Source organism: Marmota monax, unplaced genomic scaffold (assembly GCF_021218885.2).
Source record: "Marmota monax isolate L192 unplaced genomic scaffold, Marmota_monax_Labrador192_F-V1.1 WCK01_AAM20220418_F8-fsc00064, whole genome shotgun sequence".
Classification (NCBI taxonomy): Eukaryota; Metazoa; Chordata; class Mammalia; order Rodentia; family Sciuridae; genus Marmota; species Marmota monax.
Genome location: NW_026694542.1, coordinates 10,808,278 through 10,830,838, shown reverse-complemented (window position 1 = coordinate 10,830,838; position 22,561 = coordinate 10,808,278). Strand labels below are relative to the sequence as shown.

Here is a 22,561-nt window from a genome sequence, read left to right as displayed (position 1 = left end):
AGTTAATTTTACTATCTCACCACTCCCTCTTCACTTTCTTTACTTAGTTTTCTGATACATTATATATGTATTTTTGAAAGTGTCCTATTTAGGAGGAGGCAGGGTAGTAGAAAATAAATATGAATAAGTATTTTATGAGTAATGGCAAACAAACCAAATAGTTCCCAGAAAGGAAAACAAAGTTCTCAATGAGGGTTTTTTTAAGCTATCATCCCTGCATCTAGACAAAAATAAATAAATAAATTTGGGTCTTTCAATTTAAGACACAACCTCTGTGAACTTGAGCTGGCTAAGAAAGCAAAGCAGACACCCTCTCCATGTGACTTTACTCTCTCGTCCGTTATCCTTCAAAAATAGACGTTCTGAGACATTCACAGATGCGCTACTTCCATGCTATCGGGGTTCCTCAAGTTTGTCGTTCAAAACCGGCTGAAGGTGCGGAAACCTACGGCGCTCCGCGGTGAACTCGAGCGTCCTTTAAAGTCACCGCCAGCCAGCGCCGCTGTAACCCAGCGCACCACCGACCGGGTCGCTGGCTCCGGGGGCCCCTTCAATCTGCGCCGACGCGGCGGCCAGATCCCGGGGACTCCCCGAGTCAGGAATCTCCCGCCAGCTGCGTGCTGCGTCCCGGCGACGGCAGGAGCACGTGGAGCGGCCGGGCAGCGAGAGCGGCTGCTCCAGACCAGCGGAGCCCGGCGGCGACATGGAAGGTGAGCCCCCAGCACACTTTTCTTGAAGGGTCTTTGAGGAGCTCTACGGGTGCACGCGGCAAAGTTCCTTCTGAATCTCGGTTTTGCTTCCAGTTATTTATTTTGTCAAAAGTAAATGTGAAGTATTTCAGAGGGCAAAGCGTGTCAGTTCTCATACATTCCCTCCCCCAACTTTGAAAAGTTATAACTTCTCCGCATTTGTTTCTTATGGGTTGTCAGACTCGAGGGGTCAATGCTAAGTTTGCAGAGGAAGAACATTTATGGGTCGTCCCTGAATTAGCAACAAACCTGGGGTAGAATAGAGCTTTGGGACGTTTCTTCTTCGTCCTTGGTCTCAATGTCCATTGTAATTAGGCTGATCGGAGTGACTTGTTCTGAATACAGAGACTACTTTTTTCTTCTGTTATATGGAAAAGGTCCATTTTAAAGTTATTGTCACTTGAAGTTTATTTGGAATTCTATCTTCTAATGAACCCTTATTTTACCCAAAGCACAAATCAGGTTCACAATAAGAGTTTCATTTGAATTGACTTGGAAGTCATAAAAGTATCCTTCCTGCTTAAAAAAAAAAAATAGTAAGTACTTCCTTGGGGTAACGAAAATTACACACTGCTATTGTAGACTCTTCAATAGTCTTTTCACCAAAAGTTTGAAAGTGGCAGATGTGTCTCAACTTGGGGGAAGAGGCTTATTTAGAAAAGGAGAATTTTAAAAAGTATTTATTCTGTTTAAAACTGAAATATTGACACAACTAATTGAAAGTTATATGAGTAAATATGAGCATCATGGATATTTTCTTCGTAATAATCAAAGGATCTCTTATTGACAATGAACCTTGATCTTTGGCAGCTTTATTCTAGAGCATGTGAAATTATGAAAATATGATTATATAGTTTGGGACATAGATAAATATGGTAAAGCTTTGTTTCACAATATGATTAAATGTAGTAATACAGTCCTAAGTCATCAAATCCAGTACATGGATTTGCTTATGAAACTTTTTTACTGCCTTGGTCCACATAAACATTTTTTCTCTAAACAAATGCCAAATGATATAATTCAATGAACAGAATTATTTATTAAATAAAAACTCTTAAATAATCATTATGGAATAATGCTTAAAATGTTTTCTTGTGAAAATCTTTATGCTTTTAATTTTTGATATCAGGGTTTAGAAAATTACTTAAAAACTTTTGCACTATGAACATTTAAATAATGGTTTATGAAGTGTAATTTTTAGCATGTAAAGGTTTCATTGGCCAAGAACAGTTAAAAAAAAAAAAAGTTGGGTTGCTGTATTCTATGGGAAAAAGAATTTTAAAAGCTCTTATGCTTTAATTATTACAAATAATTAATTTGTTTTTGTGAAGTTATAAATCAGTACTCCACTACAGTTTTTCCTAGTTTTAATCATATCATTTATCAAGAATAAATATATAAAATTGTGTAAATCCATAGAAACTGGAGTGTTTCTCTATAAATGTTATTGCTGAATTCATTTATTCAATGTGAAATAAAGAACCTAAACTACATGGTGTGTTTTAGGATACTGGTGTCCTAGCAGACTTTTAGGTAAACCTGATAAAGATTTTCTGAAGAGGAAAGGAATGTGTAAAATTTAATTCAGAATATATAGACTGTAAGTGAAAAAAGAGAATATGGATCAGTGGTTTTAAAAGGTTATGAATTTAGATGACTTTAGATTAAATCTATAGGTCCATAGACATAGATGGTGTATAGTATGCTTACTGCAAAAACTTAAACATTTAATAAAAAAATAAAATATGATGATGTGTTTAGCTATTCTAACAGCAGGTCCTTGAGAACAGAGTAGTTGATGTAGTAAAGCATCTAGTTTCACTATAGTCACCCAAGATTGACTAATCTGTCTCATGTTTTTGACATTTAAATATTTTTATATCTTGATATTTTGGGTTCAGTCTAAGAATAGCATTTGACCTATAGCACATACCTTTCTTGGCGATGTAAGGAAGTAGAGTATTTTATGGATTACCTTTATTTTCTGCCTAATTTGAGGGTTGAATTAATATACTGTAGTTTATCGTAAAGTGTAAGACTATATGGTCCATTCTTTTAGTATATAAAATAGCTTTTCATTAATTAATATTTTACTTCATCAACAGAAATTTATTTATTTATTTAAAAATATTTTTTAGTTGTCAATGGACCTTTATTTTATTTATTTATATGTGGTGCTGAGAATTGAACTCATTGCCTCACCCATGCCAGGCAAGCGCTGTATCACTGAGCCACAACCCCAGCCCCAGACATTTATTTTTATTGAAACTTTTTATGTTTGAAGATATTGGATGAAATAAGCTTTTGAAATAGAAATCTTGTCATGTAAAAATGAAAAGAGTTAATGCATGTAATAAACCAGGCTTGATAGCCTTTTTCTTTTCTCACAATATGTGACCCTAAATATTTTCTATCCAAAGACTCTTTATGTATCTCTAAATTTTAATATTTGTGTTATAATCTCTTATATTTGGTATGATTGGGAAATGATATGGCCCACAGGATGACTTTCACAGGTAATGATTGGTAGCTTTCTTGGTAGATTTTATTTTAATAATATTGGATCTTTCTGAGTATATTTATTGTACAGCCTTCTGCCTTATAAACAAGGTCCATAACAAATGACATTATCTCAGTGACTCTAGGTCCTTCATCTATTAAGAATGTATTGTTATGCAGTTTGTTCTCACAGGGAGTTTTAAACTATGTAGAACTGAATAACCCTACACTAAATGTTTCTAGGTTATTGTGCAGTTTTATTTTCTCTCTCTCTTGTTATTAGCTTCTGCTTTTGACACATAGATTTTTGTGGTAGACATTTTTCATTTTCAGGTCCCTTTCCATGTTATAGATGGATATAGCCTGCAAATGGTGTTTACTTGCCCCCTACTATAACCATAAAAGTTTTATGGAACCACAATCACATAAGGCCATGAGGTGCTGGTAGAACACAATTTTTCAAAATTTCGATTTGTGTTTCCTATGATTTAATACGCTATTTCACACTTTTATGACTTGTTGATATTTTCACCCCATTCTCTATCTGGTAGTGCCTGCACATCTTTCAAGATTCTGCTCAGGCATTATCATGATGTCCTTCTTATGATGATTTCCCCTGTGCCTTCTATCCAGTCCCTCATCTCCCTTCACTTAGGTTAAGAGCCTCTCCCTTCTTTTTTAAAAAATATTTATTTATTTTAGTTTTAGGTGGACACAGTATCTTCATTTTATTTGTATGTGGTGCTGAGGATCGAACCCAGTGCCTCACGCATGCTAGGCAAGCGCCCTACCACTGAGTCACAACCACAGCCCCAAGAGCCTCTCCCTTCTGTGTCTACCTCTACCACATTGTATTAAAATTATTTATTGATTTAAGCATTTGTTTTTCCTCTGGTCTTTAGGCTTCTGGAAGGAGGGCAGGGACTGTTTTATTTTTGTATGCTCAGTGCCAGGGACAGTTGCTGGTGCATAGAAGATCCCTCAGAGTTTGTTGCATTCAATTAGGAAAATAAAGCTGTAAAATAATTTTCATTATGTTTATCATGATGCATTTTCTCTAAATAATTTTTTTGTGAATAGGATATCGGTGCTAGAGATTTTTTATCACATACTCAGTAATTTGTTAAAGTACTTAAATAAGATAACTGTAAAAAGCTTAAAAATAAAAATGTTACTAATTTTTTTACTACATTGTCACTTAAAACCAAATATCAGTTATTAAATTTACATAAGCAGATTTAAGGATCACATATTAATTCATTAAAATAAATTAGTAAGATATAGATGGCCCACAAAATCAGCATCAAGTTTTCCAGGGATACTTTTTAAATACATTACAGGTTGAGCATCTCTAATCCAAAATCTGAAACTTTTTGGCCAGATGGGGGGTGTGTACTGGGGAATTAAGCCCTGGGGCACTCAACCATATTTTAAGTACTCCTGCATTTTTTAATTTATTTTTTTAGTTGTTGATGGACTTTTATTTTATTTACTTATTTTTATGTGGTGCTGAGATTGAACCAGTGCCTCACATGTGTGAGGCAAGTACTCTACTGCTGAGCCACAACTCCAGCCCCTGCTCCTGCATTTTGACTTCTACAAGTCACATGAGGTTAGGGATGAATGGTTAGGGATTAGCAGTTCATGTGAGAAGTGATGTCTATTTGAGAGAATATTAATTTTTGGTATATCAGAGTAATTTCCTGTCAAAGTAGTCATACAGAATCTGAGGAAATGAACAAAATATCACCCTCACCTACCTATAAACATTGCTTATAGATTTGGAGGTATATTACTAATAGAAATTAATTTCTTCCTGTCTGAAAACTGAAATAAATTTTGATAATATTTAACAACTAATCCTTTTTGCTGTCATCTGTCTTTATCTCTGTAATCAACAATCAGTTGACCTCAACTTCTTACACTCATTAATAGTTGATTATATGCCTGTATACACGGTAACTCGTCTCACAGATGTGCTTTAGAGCCTAACTTGATTTAAATTTTCATTTGATTTTCACATGACATTTTCATTTTAATGCATTGAAAACTATCAATGTATAAATTTATCTTCTGACCTTAAAATAGGACTTTTTTTTGCCAACTCTGGAAAGAGTAAAATTTTATAAATGTGGCTTGAGTAAGATTGTGGATTCTTACTGATCTTCTCTCTCTTGTGTATATTTGCTCATATAAAATAATTTAACTAAGAATACTACCAATTCTCCTGTTTCTTATATGTAATAATCTAGCTCAGTAAAAGCTCAATTCAGGTGCTTGGAACATGCTTTTATTATCAGTATAATCACTTGCTCACAAACAAGAACATCCTGATTATATATATTATAAATCTTTTAAGTATTTATTATAGGGTTGAGTTCTTATCTGATTTTTGTGTTCAATATTCATTCAGAATTATGTATGTTAAATATCTTCAGTAATTCAACTTTCAAAGTTTACTTACCTTTTTTCCCCACATGTCTGAAAATTGTTTAATTAAAAATTATTCTGGGCCTGGGATGTGGCTTAATTTCAGAGCACTTGCCCAGCATGCATGATTTGATCCCCAGCATCACACACACAAAAGAATTCTGAAATAATAAGGTGAAGCACTTTTTAAGAAAAATATTTTTTTAAGTTGTCAATGGACCTTTATTTTATTTATTTATATGGGGTGTTAAGAATAAAACCCAGTGCCTCACACATGCTAGGCAAGAGCTGTACTATACCACTACAACCCCAGCCCAGGTGAAGCACTTTTAAGTGGTAAATTTTTTTATATGTGTGCGTCTTCAATTTGTTCCATATTTGCAAATAAGACAAAATACAAAACTGATAAATGTGTTGAAACTGATGGATAAATCTAAACCTTTTTTGTGTGGTGCTGGGGATTGAACCTAGGGCCTCATGCATGCTAGGCAAGTACTCTCATGCTGAGCTATACACCCATCCCTGAAACTGATGGATATAGCTGCAGTTTTCATCCATAACTCAAAGTTTCTAGTTTTTGTTTATTTAAAGTCTTTTTGTTCTCATAGTTTGACTTTTTAATAGTTATTATGTATATTATATGCTTTATCTGTTTATTTATGGTAAATCCATTTAAGATTTCATTTGAAAAAACAAAATGCCTCTTCTATAAAGGTTTTAAACTACTAGTATCAAAACTGTCACTTTCCTGCTAAACAGTCTTTGAAAGTCAGCGTGGCTAAGATTCAGCAAGTTCGACAGAATGTATGACTCAATGAAATTAAATCTCTGATCCCTAGAGCTAAACAACAACTTTTGTTACATGAATCCTCTTAGCTCCATTTTGGTACTGTAGATATTATGCTATGCCTTTCAAAGTTTGAGAAATAGATGGGCCAGTAGCTTACAAGAAATATTTGTCTAAAGTAATGATGTGCCAATAAATTCAAGGGGGCTAAGAGAGAGAGAAATTATTCATAACTGGTATAAACTACTGGTCCATTACATTTTTTAGTTTGCAAGTCATTTTAGCAGAACAAAAGGATTTATGAAACATCCTAATCAACACACTTCTGCTTGCTACTGTAAAGCAAAACCCCCCAGAATTAATGAGAATATTTTTGTGAGTAGATGAAAGAATTAGGATGAGATAGCATTTTAACATTTTTCATGCATTATAGAAATAAAATTGTAAATCTGACAAACAAAAATTCACTATAAAATAGACTCTTGGCATTTACGAATGTAACCAGCTGTTTTTGACTATTTGTGAATCACCCTGAAAGAACATAGTAATATGTGATAATTTGTAAATGTTGTAGCTTCTATAAAGATTAAGTGGGGGCTGAGGCTGTGGCTCAGTGATAGAACACTTGCCTGGCATGTGTGAGGCACTGGGTTTGATCCTCAGCACCGCATTAAAAAAATAAAATAAAATAAAGATTAAGTGGGATAATGTATATAAAACTCAAATTAGTAGAATTAAGAAACCAGAATTCCCAAGCAAGTACATAGCTTCCAACTATGCCAAGCCAACAGCATGGTATGCACATCTCATTGAAAGGAATTTGGAGTTTCTCAAAGGATTCCGCAGATAACCGTTGCAAACATCAATGACATAATATCCTAATTGCCCCAAACCTAAATAGCTAGAAATTTTAAATCTGATTTGGGGAGGAAGATATAGTCTATACAGTAGGACAAATAATGATTGAACCAGTTGATATTAAAAATTCGTCTAGTGTCTATAGAACTTATAGCTACTATTATATTCCATGATACTTGTTGATTGTATGATGGCTTTGAGGACATCATAATTAAACAAGAATTAGGATTAGACACAAAAACAAAACAAAATGTGTTTTTAGCAACGAAACACTCTCTTACACCAGAATCTTATACGGCACAGATGCATGTGTGGTGTTCCAGAGAGAGAGGGGAGGAAGCAAGAGACTATCGCTAGGCTTGCATTTCCTCTGCCAAAGATCAGCACCTGTGGTAACCCTCTGGAATCCTAGAATTCCATAGAATGGTCTGCTGATTCAGACCATTGCATGTTTTTTGTTTTGTTTTTTCCTACTGGTAACCTTATCTAGGCTTTCCTCTCTTGATTTATTTTGAGTATTGGTGCCAGAATGATCCACATAAATATCAAGTTAATCCCCTACTCAAAGCCTATTTTAAGTATTCTTTAGTTGAGCATTGAAGATGCTCCACAGTGTAGCCTTTAGAAACTGTTCCAGCTGAATCCCTCATCCTCAGTGTTGTTATTCTAAACTAGTTGTGGTTCCTTGAACACCGACTTCATATTTTTCTAATCCTGTTCTTCCATTTTAACAAATCCAAAAATGAACTAATTTACTCTTCAAATCAATTTAATCCCCTGGCTTCCCAATGTTAATAGCCAATTGAAATTTTCACCCATTCATTATGGACTATCCCAAATACCATCTCCTTTAGAAAGCCACCCCTCATCCTAGGAAGATTTGTTCCTTTGCTGAAACTTAGTGACATTTTGAGTCTGATGACTACTAGACTCTTGCTCTGATCCAACTCATGTCTTCACGCATGCCAGCAAGCAATCTACCACTGAGCCACAACCCCAGCCCCTAAACATGAAGCATTTTTGCATGGTTTTAGTAAACTCTAATTTGTCTAGGATTTGAACTACCAGGTAGGTAAATTGAAGGAGGGTGATTTATTTATGTACTTCTGTTTGTTTAGTTCAGAACCAATACTTTATTATTTTTATTATTATTATTTTTGGTAATGGGGATTGAACCCTAGGGTTCATTACCACTGAGCTACATCCCCAGCCCTTTTTATTTTTTATTTTGAGACAGGGTCTTGCTGAGGCTGGCCTTGAACTTGTGATCCTCCTTCTTCAGCCTCTTAAGTCCCTGGGATTACAGGCAGACCATGCCCAGCCAGAACCAATACTTTTACCATTGTTGGTGCAATTTGTATACTTCTGCATTTGGATATTTCATTCACAGTTATTCAACAGATACATTCAACTGTCTTATTCATTTTTTTTCCTTTGAAGGGTAAAAATTTTATTTTTGAGGAATTCATACTGCACATTTTCAAAGAGGGTCACATAAGAAAGCAAAAAATGTTATCCTCCCCTCATCCTAGAAATAAATAAGAAGGGCATAAAATTTCTTTTTAAATCATGATCAACTGTCTTATTCTGTCTTCTAAAATAATTGTGCTGATAAATTTATATTTTGAAATATGTATGTTTTATTATTTGATTTTCATTCATTTCATCTTTATAATTGGGGCCTTATTTTTTTTAAAGAAAATGGACATGTGTTGGTAGGCAATATTTATTTCACAATAGTAAAACATAAGATACTGTTTTCTAAAAGATGGGTCTTGGTAAAGTTGAGAACCACTGTTTTGGGTAAATAAGAGTTTCCTATACTACAAGAGACTAGTCACAGTTTAAATAAGATAATGTATATGAAATCACCTAGAATAATATTAGACATGAAGTTAGGGTCCAGCAAATGTTCAGTTTAGTTCAAAAGTCCTTTGTTAGTATTCTTTAGAGCTTTGCTAATCTAAATACCGCCTGTGGACAGCAGCATCAGCATCAATTGTAACACTAACCTAACAATTGTTGCAAATGCAAAAACTCAGACAAGACATACTGAATTTGCATTTTAAAACTATCCCTAGGGAATTTTTGTGCACATTAAAGTTTGATAAGCATTGCCCATGGTTTGAACAGTATCAGTGAAACCTATCAACACTCAGTACATGTGGCATCAGTGATGGATCATCTTCATATGTGGGTTTAGCACATGGTTTTTATTGTTTATATTTTCAAAGGTAGTTTAACAATGAAAGCTTTATGATATTTAATTTTGACTAATTTTGTACTACAACATTTATTACACAGTATAATTCAAAAAGTCAGAAAGCTTTATGCATTCTTTATTTAAAAATATTTATTGAATGTCTTTTTGTGCCATATATGCAAAATATAGGAAATACAGTGATGAATAAGCATTGGTCCTAGTGGAATTTAGTTAAGTAAGGAAGATAGACACAAAAATGAGTAATAACTGTATTAATTAAAATTATGCTAAGTGCTATGAAGGAAATAAAAAGAACACTAATATGGGGACTAATGTTAGAGGGAAGGGTTGGTGACTTCTAAAGGAAAGAGGTTAGATTTAGGAATTTGGTCATCCTCAGCACATAGATGATATTTAAGAAAAAAAATTTTTTTAGTTGTAATAAAATACCTTTATTTTATTTGTTTATTTTTATGGGGTGCCAGGGATCAAACCCAGTGCCTCACACATGCTAGGCAAGTGTTCCACCACTGAACCACAACCCCAGCCCACATAGAAGATATTTTAAACCAAGAGAATGAATGGAAATCACTTAAAGAGAGCGGGATCAAGCTAGAGCCCTGAGAAATTCCACATTTGGTCAGGTACAGGAGGCAGAATAGCAAAAGAGAAAGCAATCAGTGAGACAGTGGGGAAACCAGGAGAGTGTGGTGTAACGGAATTCAAGAAAGGATATTCATTAAGAAGTAAGTGGTCAGTTATGTTGAACATGACTGAAAAATTAAGCAAGATGAGGACCAAAAGTGTGGGCTGGTTTTGGCCACAAAAGACTTTGTAGTGACCTTGACAAAAGTGGTTTCTGTGGAGTGATGGTTAAGAAACCAAATTAAAGTGGTTAAAACAGAAATGGGAATAGAGGAAGTAGAAATGTTGATAATGGACTGTTTTCCCCCAGAAATTCAGCTATAAGGTGAACAAATTAATGGGGCTGCTGTTGGAGGGAAATGTGGATCAAGAGGTTTTTTGTTTATTTGTTTTGTTTTGTTTTCTGTAGATAAGTGGCATACATACTTCTGTAGTTATAAGGGTATTGGGAAAAAAAGAGTAAAATAAAAACAGATTTTGAAATTCCAATTCTCAGGGAGATTCTGGAATTAACTATCACTGAAAATATCTTTATATTAAATTACCACATGACATGTGTAAGTTAATTTTGTATTACTATAATGAAATACACAAGGCAGGCTACGTTGTGAAGAAAAGAGGTTTATTTAGCTCACAGTTTGGAGGGTTAAAGTTCAAGATTATGGAGCCCCATTGGTTAAGCCTCTGGGAAGGTAGTAGGTGGTATCACATCATGGTAGGAGTACATATATGAGCAAGTGAACACATCTCAAGCCAGGAAGCAGAAAAGAGGGGAGAGGTCAGGCTTACTCGTTTTTATAATCCTCCCTCCAGAACTACCAAAAGTGGGACAGAGGGTATGGCTAGAGCTACCTAGGACTTGCATGAGAACTGCTTTAATCCCTTTTCAGGGCAGTGCCCTTGATGACTCAAGAACGGACCTTCTACTAGGTTCCACTGTCTCTCAGTACCACTTCCTTGAGCACCAAGTTTCCAATACATGGGCCCTTCGGAGACACTCAAACTATATAAAACCATAGCATATAAATCACTGTCCTCACTATGAGAATTTTTAAGCTATATGGAGCCCATTCAGTGGGTGATTAGTACAGATAAAGTAAAGATTCTGTGATAGAACCATTTGTGCTCAATAGATTTTTTAAAAATTAATAACATTTACAATAAAGTATATTTTAACATATATGGACTGATTTTTTTTTAACTTATATACAATCTTCAAAATCAAGGTATGGACCATCTCCCAGAAGGATTCCTTGTGTCTATTTATTGTTAATATCTCCTTTTGCTCCCAATTAAACACTTCAGACTTCTATCATCATAGATTAGTTTTCTTAAATTCCATATAAATGGAATTAGATAAATATGTACTTTTTTTTTTAAACATCTGGCTTCTTTTCCTTAACAGATTTTGAGATGCATCTGTGTTGTTATTGAATACGTGAATGTGCCACAATTTATTATTTCTCTGCTGTTGGACATTTGATTGTTTCTAGTGTTTAGCTATGGTATAAACATTCTTATATGTGTCTTTTGGTGGACATATACATTCATGCCTCTTGAATCTACATCTAGAACTAGCATTTCTGGGTCAAAAGGTAGGTATATGTTCAACTTTGATACATACTGCTGTAGTTTTCAAAGTAGTTGGACCAGTTTCCCTCCATTATCAATGTCTTGAGTGTTCCATTTGGTCCTCATCTTGTCAACACTTACTATTGTCGTCTTTTTAATTTTAACCACTGTGGTAGGTATGTAGTGGTACTTCCTTGTGATTTTAATTTGCATTTTCCTGATGAGTAATGACATTGAGTATCTTTTCCTGTGTTTATTGGCCATTTGGATGTATTCTTTTCTGGTTATTTAAGTTTTGTTGTCAATGTTGTTTTAATTGATTGTCTCCTTTCTTACTGATTTTTGTAAGCATTTTAAAAATACATTTTGGAGACATATACTTTTTCAGTTGTGTATTGAAAGTATTTTCTCCCAGTCTATGACTTGCTTATTAATATATTTGATGAATAATAGAATTCCTAATCTTACTGACTAACTTATCAATTATTTTTCTTTTGTGATTAAGTGCTTTTGTGTCCTGTTTAAGAAATCTTTGCCTGCCCCAAAGACATGAAAATATCCTTTTAGGTATTCCTCTAGAAGTTTGATTGTTTAAAATTTTTAAATTATTTTTTAGTTGTAGTTGGACACAGTACCTTTATTTATTTATTTTTATGTGGTGTTAAGGATTGAACCCAGGGCCCCGCATTTGCTAAGTGAGCACTCTACCACTGAGCCACAACCCCAGCCCTTGATTGTTTAAATTTTTACATTTAGGTCAATTACACACTTTAAATTATAGATTCTATTTTGACCCTAATTATTTTGTAACAAAAACTAGACATTTTACAGTTATAAAATAAAAAGTCTTAATTTGAATTTGATGGATTCAATTATTTTAGCACAAACATTTTTTCTTTTGAGTAACACTGACATAAAATGCCCATTCTTCCTTTTCTCTCTACATGATACACATACACACACACACAAACACACACACACACACCAGAACTTTACAATATTAGGGTAACTGACTTCTCATGGAAAAAGATTGAGTTTGTTGTTTGAGCTACAGTTGTCAACAATTCATCTATGCCCCACAGTCTACAATTTCTCATTAGACACTTAATCCAAGGGAAAATGAAATGCTTTATATACAAGGATAGGGTAGGAAGAACAGGAAGGCTAATGTGGGCTATTTGATCTGGTGTCCTTATACAAATAATATTAATATTTCTTAACCTTTTATCTTAGTCCAAGGAAGTAGGGAAGAAAATATTTTTGTGGTTGGAGAGATTTCTCTCACGTAAAGCATGCTCTTCATTTAAAAAAAAAAATCTTCCTTTCCCTTCAATCAACAGTAATACACAGAATTAGTCAACTGAGATATTTGAAATTAACTGAATCTAAAATCTCTTCTATTTTTGGTATTCTAAGATCTACAATCTATGTAGGAAGGCATTTAAAACATAATTTATATTCTGTGCAACGACAATGAAACTCAAGAGGAATCCCATTCCTACACAATTACTTGATTTGACCCTTTTTATGGTCATTCTGTGTGTCTTGGATCTTGTCTTTAAAATGGGGAAATAATAAATGCCATTACATTTGGTTATCTTTTAGCAATGCTACAAGATTAAAAAAAAAATCTCCGTGCACTACTAGGCTGAGTACTTGATGTCATGTTTTTGAAAGACCACATGCAAACAAAAACATGTTCAAAAGAAAGCCCTCGCCATGGTCAGGGAGCCAAAAGGTGGCATCAGTAATATCTTGTGTGTTTTCAGAAAGCTGTACTAGGACCTGAAGTGGACATTTCAGCTGCATTTAAAGAACTTAAAAAAAATCCTCTAGAGTTGCTATGAAGTGGAAAAGAATAACTTCTGCATTGGAAATATCTAAGCAGAGGTTGTACAGCAGGAGAAATTAAAGGAAATGTAAGAATGAGGTACAGGAGAAGGAGTGGAAAACTAGTTAACATATCCACTCTAATTATAATATTCTTTTTTAAAATTGCATTTATTTTTAAATACATGACAATAAAATGCATCACAATTCTTATTACACATATAGAACACAATTTTTCATATCTCTGTTTGTATATAAAGCATGTTCACACCAATTCATATCTTCATACATGTATTTTGGTTAATGATGTCCATCACATTCCACCATCATTGCTAATCCCCTGCCCCCTCCCTTCCCCTCCCACCCCTCTGCCCTATCTAGAGGTCATCTATTCCTCTCATGCTCCCTCTCCCTACCCCATTATGAGTCAGTTACCTTATATCAGAGAAAACATTTGCCATTTGTTTTTTTGGGATTGGCTCATTTCACTTAGCATTATCTTCTCCAGCCACATCCATTTATCTGCAAATGCCATGATTTTATTCTCTTTTATTGCTGAGTAATATTCCATTGTGTATATATACCACATTTTTAAATTTATTCATCTACTGAAGGGCATCTAGGTTGGTTCCACAGTTTAGCTATTGTGAATTGTACAGCTATAAACATAGATGTGGCTGTGTCCCTGTAGTATACTGATTTTAAGTCCTTTGGGTATAGACCGAGAAGAGGGATAGCTGGGTCAAATGGAGGTTCCATTCCCAATTTTCCAAGGAATCTCCATACTGTTTTCCATATCGGCTGCACCAGTTTGCAGTCCCACCAGCAATGTAGGAGTGTGCCTTTTTCCCCACATCCTCACCAACACTTATTATTGTTTGTCTTCATAATAGCTGCCATTCTGATTGGAGTGAGATGGTATCTTAGAGTAGTTTTGATTTGCATTTCTCTGATTGCTAGGGATGATGAACATTTTTTTTCATATATTTGTTGATTGATTGAATATCCTCTTCTGAGAAGTGTCTGTTCATGTCCTTGGCCCATTTATTGATTGGGTTATTTGTTTTTCTGGTGTTTAGCTTTTTGATTTCTTTATATACCCTACAGATTAGTGCTCTATCTGATGTGTGAGGGGTAAAAATTTTCTCCCAAAATGTAGGCTCTCTATTCACCTCACAGATTGTATTTTTTTTTTTGAGAAGAAACTTTTTAGTTTGAGTCCATCCCATTTATTGATTCTTGGTTTTAATTCTTGCACTATAGGAGTCTTATTAAGGAAGTTGGGGCCTAATCCCACATGATGAAGATTAGGGCTACTTTTTCTTCTATTAGATGGAGATTCTCTGGTTTAATTCCTAGATCCTTGATCCACTTTGAGATGGTGAGAGATAGGGATTTCCAATTCTAGTATTCTGACATCATCAGTTATAAGGATCAATTTCATTTTACAGAGCTGTTCTTATGGTAATAGAATTCCAGGAATTATTATCTGTGGTGGTAATAAAGAGAATAGGCAAAGAACTTTTCAGAAATGGTAGCTGACACTCTTCTGCCTTGTTTATAGTCCCATGTATTAATGTTGCAATAGTGAAAACATTCTTGACAGTGCCTCAGTCTCCAAAGATTTAGTGAAAAAATAAAAGTGGACATTTTAGATTTCAGAAACGTTTTTAAACAAAAAGAGACATGGAGATAAGGGAGTCAGTTTACTGTTGTGAAGATTAAAAAAAAAATCAGCATTCTGAGATAGCTTCCTGGCACCTGTCAGACTTGAGCCCTGCCTGCAGCTGGCAAATTCAGTACAGGATTCTCTCTGAAATTTGTCTTTTTGTTTTCCTTTAGAGTCTACATTTTCTGTGGGGAAAACAGACCAAAGAGTATAAATCTGATCTCTGAAGCTAAGAGAATTTTGTTAGCTAGTATTTATAGTAATTATTAATTAATAGTATCAGAAATAAAGGCAAATTTTTAATTACTTGAGTAGAAATGAGGTCACAAATGTTGCTGCTAATATAAATATTTGATTTTATTAGTAGATAATTTATATTAGAGCTAAAGGTAAAATATTCACATGTGAGCTTTGACAAAATCTCAACTGGTCTACTGCTGGTTCCAGGTTCAAGTTTTATTTGCAAACCATCCCCTTTAATTCTGCAGCCATGAAATGTTAGAAATGTTAGAATCTCTGGTATCTAAATTTCTAACAAGTGAAATTTTTTAGGTGGTATCATGCAGTATAGTATCAGTTAAAAGAGAATGTGAAGGGATGGAAACAAATTTTGAAATTTCATCTTTCAGTAGAATGTGACAAAGGCTTGTTTCAATACTAATAGAAACCAATTCAAGATCACTAGTACAGTTAGGAATATCTAATAATTGTGGAATGCTACAAAATAAGTAACTTTTAACTTTACTATCCAACATATTTGTCACCTATCTCAGTAATAGAATAATTATGTCCTTTACAAGAAGGTGAAGTGTGAATAGAAAATACTTATGGTTTAAGTAAACGGTAAATCCTATCAAAAGAAGAGCAGAAAGGTAAATGATATTTTATGAATAATTGTTAACTAGGATTTTCTGCTGTATTACAATTTTGGCTTTTAAATGAGGTAATAAATGGTTGTATCTAATAACACCAAAAAATCCTGATGAAAACATGATATTTAGTATATATTCATACGCATACATGTAAGTACATTTAAAAAAATTTATCCAAATGTTTGGCATTATGTGGTAGATTGTTCTCTGTAAAGTTAACCAACCTAACTACCTTTCTTCCTTCCTTCCCACCCTTCCCTCTTTATTTTTCCCTCCTTCCTTTGTTTGTTTCCTTCCTTTCTTCCTTCCTTGGAAACAAACCCAGGCTTCATACATGCTATACAAATGCTCTACCACTTAGCTACATTCCCAGCCCTCACATTAATTTTAAATCAGTGAAATTTGTAAAGTGCTTGGTGTGAAAGGTGTTGTCTAAATGTTTTATTTCTTTTGATTACTACATTAATGAAAAATCACAACTTTTTCCTGAAACTCCAATTGCAGGGTTTTGAAATTAAGAATAGAAAATGGTCATTGTTAAGCTGTTTCTGGTATAGTTTTTAAAGTTTTGTTTGATATTTAAGTTTTACACAGTTTGATTTTCTTCTTTTGTCTTGATCCAGAATTGTTACTTTATTATTATTTTTTTTACTTTCTAATTTCTAGCTTGTCTTTTGTTTTTATTAATGTTATAATTGACAGATTAGAATTTTATACATCTGGGAGATACAATATGATGTTTCAATATATGTATACAATGTGGGATGATTAAATCAAGCTAATTAGCATATAATTACTTCTTATTTTTAAGTATATTACTACATATTTTTGTTGTGAAACATTTGAAGTTTACTCTCTTAGCATTTCTAATATATTATTAATTGTAGTAACCTGCTATATAATAGGTTTCAAAAACTTATTCCTCCTGTAAAACTGAAACTTTGTATTTTTGTCCAACATCTCCCTATCTTTACACCCTCCTCAGCCTCTGGAAACTACTACTCTACTTCTATGTGTTTTATTCTTTTAGATTCCACAAATAAGTAAAGTGAGATCATGTAGTATTTGCCTGTTAGGCTTATTTCACTTAACATAATGTCCTCTGGGTTCATCCACATTGTCACAAATGACAGAATTTCCTTTTTAAGGTGAATAGTATTCCCTTGACCTTACTATATTTACTTATTGGTTATATTAGATTTTTTTTAAATGGTGCTGGAGATGGAACCAAGGCCTCATGCATGCTAGGCAAACAAGCGCCCTACCACTGCGTCACATCCCCAGCAAGGCTGAATAGTATTCCATTGTGTATATTTACCACATTTTCTTTATTCATTTATTCAATGATAGATGCTTAGGTTAATTCCATATCTTGGCTCTTGTGAATAATGCTGTACTAATCCAGTAACTGTTTTAAGTAACTTTGCAGTGGTTTCTCAAGCAGCATCAAGAGGTTCCAGAATTTAGAGCAATGCTGTTTAGAAGAACTTTGTGTGATGATGGAAATGTTGTTTATATGTACTGTAAAGTTCAGTATCCACTGGAGTTCTGCTGAGTGCTTGAAATGTAGCTGGTGAGACCAAGACACCAAATTTTAAATTTTAATCAATTTAAAATTAAACATATATACCCACATGTAGTTAGTGGCTACTGTACTGGACAGTGCATTATTAGAAGTAACAAATTTAGAGCAGGACTCTGCACATTTTTTCTGTAAAAGACCAAATAATAAATATTTCAGGCTTTGCAGGTCACATAGCCTCTGTTTCAACTACTCAACTCTGCTGTTGTACACAAACAGCCACAGACAGTATGTAAATGAATGGCTTTGGCTGTGTTTCAATAAAACTTATTGATGGACACTGAAATTTAAATTTCATATAATGTTCAAGTTTCATAAAATATACATTCTTCTGATTATTTTGAACCATTTAAAAATATAAAAACCATTTTTAGTTCACAGCCTGTACAAAAACAGGCACAAGCCATAGTTTGCCAAACCTTGCTTGATCCATAGCATTCACAGAGATCAACAGTAAAGATGTAAAAATTCATGCATGCATTTAACAGATGTTATTGAGTGCCCATCATGAGTGGACACTCTTTTGAGGGATGAAGATACAGTTATAACAGACAACATCTCTGTTCACAGGGAATTTACATTCTTGTAGGGAGAGACATTAGAAAATGAACAGTGGTTGGGCATGGTGGTGCAGGCCTGTTATCCTAGTGACTCAGGAGGCTGAGGCAAGAGGATTGCAAGTTTGAGGCCAGCCTGAACAATTGTGTAAGAACCTGTCTAAAAAACAAAAGTGGTGATAATTAAGAAGTTTTAAAACAAGGGGAAAGATAGGGGCAGAGTAGGGTGACTTAAGGATAGGATGTCTACAGTAGAAGACAATGTGGTAAAGTTGTTTGGATAATGTGATACGGTAGAGGATATGTGGTAAAATTAGTTGGATAATATGACTTTTTAGCAGACACCTGTTTGAAGAGAGAAGTGAGCCAGGTGGCATTTTTTTTTTTTTTGGTTGGATGCTGGAGTAGGGGGAGAGCATTACAGTTAGAGGGAAAGGTAAATGCAAAGGCCCGAGGCAGGAACATGCTTTACCTGTTCAGGTAATAGGAGTAATGTAGAAGATCAATGAGATTTATATTTCAACAAAATTAACCTATGGGCATCAAATATATACACACATCAGTACAGGGAACTTTATATCTATCGATAGCACTATAAGAATCCTGTTGTTGTTTGTTTTGTGACAGTTTTATTGAGATATTTCATATACTATACAATTTACTTATTTAAAGTATACAATTCAATGAATCTTAACTTTCACAGATGTTGCAATTATCACTAAGATAATTTTAGAACATTTTCATTACTCCCCAGCAAAAAAAAAAAAAAAAACCATACAGATAGCAATCACCCTACTTTCTCTGTATCCACAATGTAATCTTCTTTGTGAATATGAGGATCCTTTTTTTTTAAGAAAATATTTTTTTAGTTGTAGATAAACAGAATACCTTTATTTATTTTTATGTGTTGCTGAGGATCAAATCCAGTGCCTCGCATGTGCTCGGCGAGTGCTCTACAGCTGAGCTACAACCCCAGCCCATATGGGGATCCTTTCTACTTTAGCTTTCTAGAATATTCTTTCAGAAAATATTTTAAAGCTATGCTGACTGTCTACACATTAAAAAGACCCAAGTAGACCCCATCAAATGGAAACTCTATGTGGTCTTTAATTTTGGGGTTAAGTTTAAAGAAATTCCAAAATGATAAATTAAAAATTATAAAACTTTCGTTGCATGTAAGAATATGCAACAAGTTTCTGATCTTTGGTTGGGAATTCCTTCACCATCTGTCCACCACTGTCTTTGGATAGGCTTCATGTTCTTATAAAGGCCTTTAAGTTTAAGGGGGAGATGGATCCCAGTGTATTTTTCAATACCCAAGAAGGACATGTATGTGGTCTAATTTAGATGGTATTACTGTCTCTTTGAAGTTGTGAATGTAAAGCTACTCAGAATCTCCTTTTTATCTTAGAAGCTATACTCAGTTGCTTCTGGTATTATTTGCAATACACACAGGACACTTGAACAAATATTATTGAGAGCTATTTAAATGTCATTGTCAGTTTAAAAGGTTCAAAAGACCAGCACCTTTTGCCTGTAGGTCACCGTCTTAAAAACTATCTTGCTATGTTTAACTAAAAGATGTTCCCACATGACGGTTGCTCATGTGAAACCTTTGAACTAGTTTTCTTTCTTTCTTTGTTTTTTTTTCCTGTTAAGAATCCTTTCAGTGTGAAGTTGAAAGTTTCACAGTTAGCTTTTTCAACTTAAAAACACTATCAAACTTACAGAAAAGTTGCAGATTGGTACCTAAAAAAACAACTATTTTTTTCCGGAAATTTTGAGAGTAATTTGCTGACATGATCCCTATCACTTTCAAATACTTGAACGTATATGTCCTGCCTTCTCCTGCATAACCACAGTAAAACCATCAAACCCACGAAATCAATACTGATGCATTACTACCATTCAATCCCCAGACCCTAGCCAGTCCTCTCCAGCTGTTTCTATAATGTTCTTTTTTTTTGTTTTTTAAATATTTATTTCTAAAGTCATAAAGTGTATATGTTTCTTGTAACAATTCAAAAGACAGAATATGTGGGAAATTAAAGAACATTCTCTATCTTCCAACTCAACATCTCTTCTACAGAAGTAACGTTGCAGTTTACCTTCTAGAATTTTTCTGCAGCTATCCAAACACGTAAAAACCAATGTGCATTTTTCAGATAAATGGAATGAAATTACACATATTTTTACATCTTTTTTTCGTCTTATATTTTTTCCCTGTAAAAATATATCATAGACTTTTACCTGAGTTAGATCTACACCATTCATTTGGATGACTGCAGAAATTCTATAATATTGTCTTCTTAATGGCTATTTAGGTCATTTCCAGTTGTTTTTCTTTTCTTTTTTGTTTCTAGAAATAAGGCTGCAATAAGCATTCTGTGTATGTAAGTGTGTGCATGTGCAAGTTTCTGCACAAGTAGGCTTGTATCCTTAGGATGCATTCCCAGGAACAAAATCACTGAGTCGTTAAATACTATATAGATAGGACTAACTTATCCTGGACAAAATTGTAGGCATGCCCCCACTTCCCGAAAGGAGGTAATACCTATTTTTCCAAATACTTTCCAACAATGAAGGTTCAGTTCTGATTCACACATTGCACTTGGTTGGCATGTCTCTTTACTGTCCTTCAACCTCGAACAGTTCTTCAATCTTTCTGACCTCAACACTTGAGGATTACAAGCCAGTTGCTGTGTAAACTCTCTCAATTGGAGTTTGTCTAGTTCTTCATGGCTTGATTCATGTTACATATATTTGGCAGGAATATCACAAATGTGATTCTGTGTTCCGCTTATCATCAGGTGGCACATCATTTTCATTTGTCCCATTATTGGACGATCTCATGTAGCTTCGCTCAAATAGTTTGCCTACCAGTCTTCTCCGTTGTATGGTTACTCTTTTACCTTTGTAATTAATAGGTATTTGGAGGGGACAAACACTTTGAAGTATCCTCCTAAGATATTTTCTTTATTCTGTGAACTCCTCCTTGCTTTCTGGTACAGTAAAATATTATATTCATCTTGCACTTTCTCTGCCCCAACCCTGGAATTCCCTGGAACTAGCCATCTCCAAGGAGCCTGGCTCCCTTAAGTTAAAAAATGATATTTAAAAGTTAGTATCTGAGTGTTAGAAGCTGTAGGAGTTTGTCCCTGTTCTCAGGTGCTCCCAGGGAATAAGGTGAGGGACTATGATATTGATGTGTATCCATTTACATACATTTACATCTATATTTTATATCCCTTCATGCCAATACTGCCAACTCCAATATAGTACTACAGGCTTCCACATTTTTAACTTTTATCTCTGATAAAGGTAAAACCTGGCTCTTGTTTTTTGCATTATATTTACATATTTGAGCCTTCCTTCTTTATACAGCCAATCATCTATTGCTACTACTATCTCCGTAGTACCAGTGCTCTTGCCTAATTTGGGTCTGACATCTCACACTATGATCACCACTCTGTGGACACACCCTTCAGCTGTTTTGTCTGACATCCACACACAAGAGTACCTTTACTATGGATGCCCTCTTAACCCCACTCAAATTCTGACACTTCGCATTGGAGCACTCTCATACATGGAAGTTCTCTTCACTCCATTTGGACTTTATGCTGCCAGTCATCCTGCTTGGTCTGTTCAGTTTCTAAAACACAACACCAGACTGCCCCACTGCATAGATGTCTTTGCTGTGCTCCTCTTATGATTCTCCTTGGTAAGCGGTCCCTTAACTTGGAAGTTCTCTCCACCCTTCTCAGACTCCAGCACTACAAATCAGGCAGTTTTCCTGCTTGAAGGCCGTTCTTACCCTGTTGGGGCTCTGATATCCCATGCTGTCTGTCCCTCCATGTGGAAACCCACTTTGCCTCATTCAGACTGCCCAATCTCCATGCCGGCCATCTTAAGCAGTGTGCTCTGAGAAGACTGAGTGACTAAAACTGGATAGAAAAACTACAGTCTTTCTGGCTTAAAAACCATGGCAACACATCATTGAGAAGTGAGGGGAGAATCCTAAAAAAAAGCTAGAGAAAAGGAGAAAGCTAGATAGGACTACTTTGTATATGAATTATCTGGCTGATCTTTGACCATATATTTTACCTGATATTAGTAGGATCACAAGTAGCCCTTCTGAGGCTAAAATGACTAAATAGAAATTTATGTTTTTCTGTAAGTGACCAACACATCCGAGTTGCCTCAAGACTATCACAGTTTTATATTGTGGAGAACTCAATACAGGGAAAATGGGACATTTGGTCATCCTAACTGCCACTTACCACAGGTGAGACAGAATTTGAGTCTGAG

The 22,561-nt window shown here is 34.6% G+C and overlaps 1 protein-coding gene across 1 annotated transcript in view; it reads left to right on the top strand.

Moving 5' to 3' along the window:
- Positions 1-209: 209 nt before the first annotated feature.
- Ikzf3 (IKAROS family zinc finger 3) overlaps positions 210-22,561 on the top strand; it is an 89,979-nt gene continuing 67,627 nt past the window's right edge. Inside the window, exon 1 of the mRNA XM_046420407.2 lies at positions 210-710. Within this exon, the coding sequence (XP_046276363.1) occupies positions 704-710 (7 nt within the window). The 5' untranslated portion in view covers positions 210-703. The remainder of the gene's footprint in view (positions 711-22,561) is intronic.